This window comes from Rhineura floridana, chromosome 11, assembly GCF_030035675.1.
Source record: "Rhineura floridana isolate rRhiFlo1 chromosome 11, rRhiFlo1.hap2, whole genome shotgun sequence".
NCBI lineage: Eukaryota > Metazoa > Chordata > Lepidosauria > Squamata > Rhineuridae > Rhineura > Rhineura floridana.
The window spans coordinates 1586913-1593340 of NC_084490.1; the positions used below are offsets into that span (position 1 = coordinate 1586913).

At 52.6% G+C, this 6428-nt stretch overlaps 1 protein-coding gene across 6 annotated transcripts in view; it reads left to right on the plus strand.

Moving 5' to 3' along the window:
• GIGYF1 (GRB10 interacting GYF protein 1) overlaps nucleotides 1-6428 on the plus strand; it is a 44898-nt gene that overhangs the window by 29755 nt on the left and 8715 nt on the right. For 4 of the 6 annotated variants that reach the window (XM_061588940.1, XM_061588941.1, XM_061588939.1 and 1 more), the window contains 8 exons: nucleotides 981-1063; nucleotides 1167-1295; nucleotides 1822-1950; nucleotides 2093-2257; nucleotides 2880-3055; nucleotides 3175-3332; nucleotides 3856-4022; nucleotides 5841-5982. In XM_061588940.1, coding sequence (XP_061444924.1) covers nucleotides 981-1063; nucleotides 1167-1295; nucleotides 1822-1950; nucleotides 2093-2257; nucleotides 2880-3055; nucleotides 3175-3332; nucleotides 3856-4022; nucleotides 5841-5982 — 1149 coding nt within the window. The remainder of the gene's footprint in view (nucleotides 1-980; nucleotides 1064-1166; nucleotides 1296-1821; nucleotides 1951-2092; nucleotides 2258-2879; nucleotides 3056-3174; nucleotides 3333-3855; nucleotides 4023-5840; nucleotides 5983-6428) is intronic. The other 2 variants (XM_061588943.1, XM_061588942.1) reach the window with 2 other exon arrangements.

The window sequence follows — 6428 nt, forward strand, 5'->3', positions numbered from 1 at the left end:
GTGCGTGTGTAATAATAAAACAAATTCAGTGGCAAGGACTGCCTTTCTCCAGTTCCAGCTGGCTCACTGCCTTTTGGCCCCTTCTGAACAGAGATGACTTGGCCACAGTACTCCACAGTACTCCATGCTCTGGTGACTTCCAGATTGGATTACTGCAATGTGCTGTATGTGGGGCTGCCCTTGAAGATGACCCAGATTTCTACTGGGGCAAAATGCAGTGGCTGGGGTTGCTTTTAGAATCCATATAGCCCATGTTGTAAAACAACTTAGGCTCCACATTTCTGAAAGGCTGCCTCCTTCCCTGCAGACACTGTTTGGGGTTAAGATTGGCAAAGGGGCCATCCTCCAAAGTTTTGGGCAGGGCCTTCTTTGTGGCAGCCCCTAAGTTGTGGAATTCCCCCATAGAGATGCGCCTGGCATCTTCACTATACAGTTTTTGCTGCATACTGAAGATGAGGTGCGCCTGGTGCTGACGCTGCTATCTTTTCGGCGCCAGGTGAAAACCTTTTTATATTCCCAGGCATTTTAATGTGTACTATTAATATTTATTGATGTATTTTGCTGCTGTTTTGATTTTTGTTTACGTCTGTTTGGTTTGATTCCATTTATTATTGTATTTATATATTTTCTGATTGTTTTATTGTTATGTACGCCGCCCAGAGAGCCCTTGGGCTTAGGGCGGTATATAAATAAATAAATAAATAAATAAATGCATCTCTTTGCCCTGGCCTTGGATACCTGAGGTGTATATGTTTAGCACTCACCCTTATTCCTGCGATTGTAATCTGTTTTAATTGTTTTTAACATTGAATTTTAAACTGTTGTAACTCACCTTGGGACCTGCTGGTGAAGGATGGGTAATACATTTAATAATATTAACCACCACCACTAGAGAAGTCCTCAGATTCTACTTCACAGGGTTCATTTTTTAATATAGGTAACTGCCCCCCCCCCAAATCTCTTGGTTCTTTCTCTTGCAGGCGGTGAAGCCAGCTTATGGGATATTCCAATTAATTCTTCAACTCAGGGTCCAATCTTAGAGCAACTGCAACTGCAACATAAAGTGAGTAGCACAGCCCATGGTCAGGCGGTGGCTGGCGGTGGGAGATTGGGGAGCCCTCCTGCAACTGGCTTCTCCCCTCCCCTCCCTCCCTTCCTCCCCACAGCTCCAAGAGCGGAGAGGCGCCGAACTCAGGGCTAAGAGGGACGAGGAGGAGCGGAAGCGCCGTGAAGAGGAAGAGGTGTTTCGGCGCAAGCAGGCAAGGGCAAGTGCTGGCACGGCCCCCCATGCGCAGGTGGGGCTTGAGCCCTGTAGGTCTCCTCCCTCTCCTCCTTGAGCTGCCGCTGTGAGCAGCTGGGCTCCCTGGGGGGGGGTGGCACAGGAGTCCCTTGGCGGTGGATCCCACTTCCAGGGTTTTGCTTCAGAGCACCTGTATTCCTCCCTCAGAAGAAGCTGTACCTTATTTCAGGGAAGGGTGAGGAGGGGGGCTGTGGAGGGCTCTTTGGGGAAGGTGGGTGGGTGGGTGTGGCTCTGAGCCGAGGGTTCTGTGGGGTTGGGGTTGGGGGGAGATCTTGGGAGGAGTGAATTTGGGTGAGTCATATTTAAACAGAGGCTATGAGAACTGAGAGACCGGGGAGGGGGAGAGGCAGGAGCAGAGTTCCTACCACCGCGGGGGGGGGGGGGGGGCTGATTATGACCTTTGGTCTCTGGAGAGGAGGTGAGATTCCTGGCTTCAGTAGACGTGGGGGGCAGCAGGGGACTGTTTAGTGACTTGGTATGTGGCAGCTGGGATTTCAGAGGGTCTGCTGCTCACTCTCTAGCTGTCCTCTTCGTCGTCCTGGGGCCAGCAGTCGGTGAACGCTGCCTCCTCGTCCACCCAGAATAGCTTCAGCATAGCTGACATCCAGAAACTGGGAGATTCCCGAGCCTGCCGGGAGCTGCGGGAAGAGGTGAGTGCTCCGCTCGGTACAGGTGTTGGGCAGGAGGAGTGGGTTTTGCCCCCGGTGCGTGCTGGCAGTGAGGGAGGAGCCTGGCGTTGTCCCCTCCTCCTCCTCCTCCTCCATGGCCGCCCCTTGCTGTCTCCCCCTGCAGTGTCGTCAGCAGGAGCTGCTGAAGCTGCTTCAGCAGCAGAACTCGCACCCCCTCTGGGGTGGGGTGGCCAAGCAGAGCGTCTCCATGAAGGCCCTGCTGGAGCTGCAGCAAGAGAGCGAGAGGCACTTGCAGAAGCAGCAGCAGCAGCGGGCACAGCAGAGAGTCGTAAGTGGGCCTCCCCTCCTGCCTCTCAGATGTAGCTTGGGGGGCCAGGCAGGCGAAGGCCAGACCCCTTGAATCCGAAGCCCTTTGCCCGTGGGTCAGCAGCTGCCCAGGCCTGTGAATTACATTGGAGGAGGAATTCCCCCTGCCCCCCCCCCCCCGGTCAGAAGGCTGCCTGACACTCTCTTGTATATCAGGAGCGGGATCACTTGAGGGAACCTGACAGGGTCCATGGCGCTGCCCCCCCCGAGCATTATTGTCATGTAATCTGCTTGGAAACACTCTCAGGGTATCCTTGGCCAGCGCTGTAAACCACACCGCGGTGGGGGCAATGTAACATCAATAGGCCAGCCAGCCTGTGCCCTTGCTTCGGGAGGGAGTTGGAGCCAAAGTGAGAGCAACCTCTGAGTTCCTGTATCTTGGCCCCCGAGATGCCAGAGGGAAGCAGTCTGTCCCATAGCTCCCCATAAATGCCCCTTGCAGAAAGTGGGGTGCCCCCATCCTGCCTCCTCCTGTTGTTCATACTTGGGAAAGGAGAGCTCCAGCATGGAAGGCTCTCTGCTCTTGCCCTGCAACCCCAGGGCCCAGGGGAATTGCAACCCACTTTGCCCCTTCTTTTCCTTAGCATGGTGGCCACAGCCTGAGCAGCCTCCCGTCGCAGTGGGGAGCAGACTCGGGGCCACTGTGGGGGGGCCACGACAAGAACAGCCCCGTCAGCCTCTGGGAAGAGAGCGTGAAGAACTGCGGCCCCCTTGCCAGGAGCCTCGGCTTGAAGAACAGCCGGAGCAGCCCGTCCCTGGGGTGAGTGTGGCAGTGCAGGAAGGACGGGCAGGCAGCGGGGTGCAAGTGGGGAGCGGAAGAGCTGGGGCCGAGTTCTCTCTCTCTCCTTCTCCTTCTCCCTCTCGCCCCTCCTGGCACAGGGACACGTATAGCGCCTCTTGCCGGCAGAGCAGGAAGAAAACCGACGAGGAGGAGAAGCTTCTCAAGCTGCTGCAGGGAATCCAGAAGCCCCAGGACGGTTTCACTCAGTGGTGTGAGCAGATGCTCCATGCCCTCAATACCTCCAGCAACCTTGATGGTATGGGGCAGGGTGGAGGGAGAGGCACAAGGCCCCCAGGCTGGGATGCATTGAGGTGTGTGTGTGGGGGGGTAGCGGGGAAGGTACCTAAGAAACCAAAACTGCAGAGTCGTAAAGCTGGCCAGGGCCATCTCGAAAGTGCCAGCTGCTGAAGGTGCTTCATTTAATACTTTACTGCTTATTTCTATTTTGCTGTGTGGAATGTTGCTTTGGAAAAGCAATAAGGCCGCTTATAAATAAGTGGGGACCAATAAAGTGTGTTTGGGGGGAAGAAACGGAACACAAAAACCGTTACACATACACTTACTCCCCCTACCAACCTAGGCAGGCATTGCAGTACTTGCTTGGCAGAAGTTGGGGCACATGACTCGTGCACAGTGTTCAGGATTAGGAGGAGCCTTGCAGCAAAAGTTGGTGGTTTTTTGTCTCTTTCTTCCCACACGGTGTGGCTGGAAGGATGAGAAGCCCCTTCCTCTCCCTGCGAAGGGGGCGTCCTCATTCTCCTCCTCTTCCCCCTCTCCAGTGCCCACTGTGGTCGCGTTCCTGAAGGAGGTGGAATCCCCTTACGATGTCCATGACTGCATCCGCTCCTACCTGGGAGACACTCTGGAAGCCAAAGAGTTCGCAAAGCAGTTCCTGGAGCGCCGTGCCAAGCAGAGAGCCAATCAGCAGCGCCAACAGCAGCAGCAGGTAGGGAGCTGTCCTTTCCGCTCCTGTCTCTTTTTTCCTTGTGGTTAAATTTGAATATTATTATTAATTACTGACACACACCCCTCCCAGTACTCTCAAATTCAACAAATGTGTAAATGGACAGGGGAGCCCAGCACATTTGACTACAGAAGGGGCATCTTCCTGAAAACATGGGAATTAGTAAAAAGGAAGGCTGAGGGAGGCAGTGAAGAGAGTCAAGTCTCTCCAGAATGCATGGAGGTTGTTCAAGACCAAAACGTGCCACCAGGGTTAGGGAGATGCCAGCATGGTTAACAACTGGAGTCAGACTATTAGAGGGGAAAAGGCTTCCTTCATCTTCCCTGTGAAGAGAACAAAAAGGAACTTTGGCAATAGAAATGCAAGGGGACAATAAGGCAGCGATGGCCCCATTATATCCAGCCTCCAGAAGGTTGTTATTCTTGTCTTCCCCACCCCACCCAACTTGTTGTTTTTTTAAACTCGAAAAAATGTCTAGTTTTGCTAAATAACCAATGACGTGTGCATGTTAGGGACCATTAGGAATGGGACTGACAATAAACCACAGTGGAGGAGGCAGGGAAGATCTCTGTGCCTGAACTAGTTTTTTTTAGGAAGGAAGTCTGAGGACCCGAGGGAGATAGTGGTGATGAGAGATGAAGTGCTAGGTCTTAATAGACAAAAATTGCCAGGTCCGGATGGCATCTGCCTGAGGGCTCTCGGAGAACTCAGAGGTGCAGTTGCTGAGTTTCATGACCGAGGGAGGTGGTGGGTTGTCCAACCCTGGAGGCATTCAGGAGACAGCCACCTGCTGCGGATGCTTCAATGTGGATTCCTGCACTGAGCAGGGGGGTGGAGTCCAGGGCCTTCCAGGCCACTTCCAACTCTATGATTCTGTTCAGAAAATAGGAAGGAGATAAAGAAGAAAAAAATCAGGTTATTACAGGATATTCAAAACTGAAACACAAAAGAACCCCAACAAAGGGAGCTTGGAGTCAGCATAGCTCTATCATAAAAATGTCGTAAAATAGTTCAGAAGTTCAGGTAGCCCAAATACATTTTGCAGCAACAGGTAAATGTCCATGCAGGTTGTGTTGTGCAGTATAGTCAATCAGCATCCACCAGGTGGCACTGAATGGTTGAGGCTTCGCCAGACCTTGCAACAGAATGTATATCTTGCAGGTGATTTTCTCCACAAGCACAATATGCCACCCTTTCCTATTCCTGGAGGTCTTGTCCAGTCCATGCAAAGTTTTCCATTTTTAGACTGTAGTCTGTTTGGTGGCCCACAGTAGGGTAGATATAAGTGACTTAAACTTCACATCTAGTTTGGGACCCATAATTAAAGACAATAGGAACAACTCCAGAGTACATTGTACAGCTTCTTCAGTAATATTACAAATTTCCTGGTGAGCCGTGTCCCAAAATGAATGAATGGAGGGCACGATCACCAGAGGTGAAAATATGTACCCTTGGTGGTACAGCCACGCCAGCAGTAAGGTTCCAGTGAGGAATATGTGCAGATTGGATTGGTGTCCTGTGCCATCTATGTAACAGGGTTCCATTGGTCTCAAGACCGAGTTATTAATTTTATTGAAACAAATAGACACCCATTCCAGTCTGTCAATGTCAATTTGTAGATCACTTTCCCATTGGAGTTTTGGACTCCATTCAGGCCTCCAACGTATGTTTGTAAAATGCAGAAAGGAGAGCTCCTTGTTGGCCTGGGGCTGAGGGGTGCCCCGCTCAGCACTGGGTCCGCTCTTCCCTTCTATGACGAAGCCTGTCCCGCTCTTTTCCTCCTGTTCTTTGCCCTTGCAGGAAGCCTCCTGGCTGAGCTGCAGCAGCCTGCAGTCCCTATTCCAGTCCAACCACAACCCCAAGCCACCGTCTTTTGAGACCAGTCAAGCTGCAAAGATCAAGAGGCGTCCGATGATGCTCCACGCAGACCCCAGCATCCTTGGTTAGAGACCTGGCAGGGCCCGAGGGGAGGGGGGGACTCTGTTCATCCTGGCCGTTGCTGTGGAGCAAAAGGTTTCAGGGCTGGCTCCTGTCATGGATAGTTTGTGGGAGTAGGAGAGAGGCGTGAAGGCCATGGGGACTAGGAAGCAGGATCCCTCCTGCTTTTCTTGTGGGGGGCAGGACTGAGTCTAGCAGGACGTTTCTTGGAACTAGCCTTTCTGGGTTCCTCCTGTAGGGTATGAGTAATCAAATGGGTAGGAGAAAAGATCCAGGGAGCCAGCACTCCAGGGGAGGGTCCTTACCCCATTTGGAGCCCTCTTACATGTTCTGGTTCCCGCCGCCCCGCCCCCGCCAAAAATACAAGAATTCTGTTGGGTTTACAGGACAGCAAGATGGGGGATGGGGATGGGTCAGGAAGAGGCCGATTCTCCTGACTGATTGGCAATG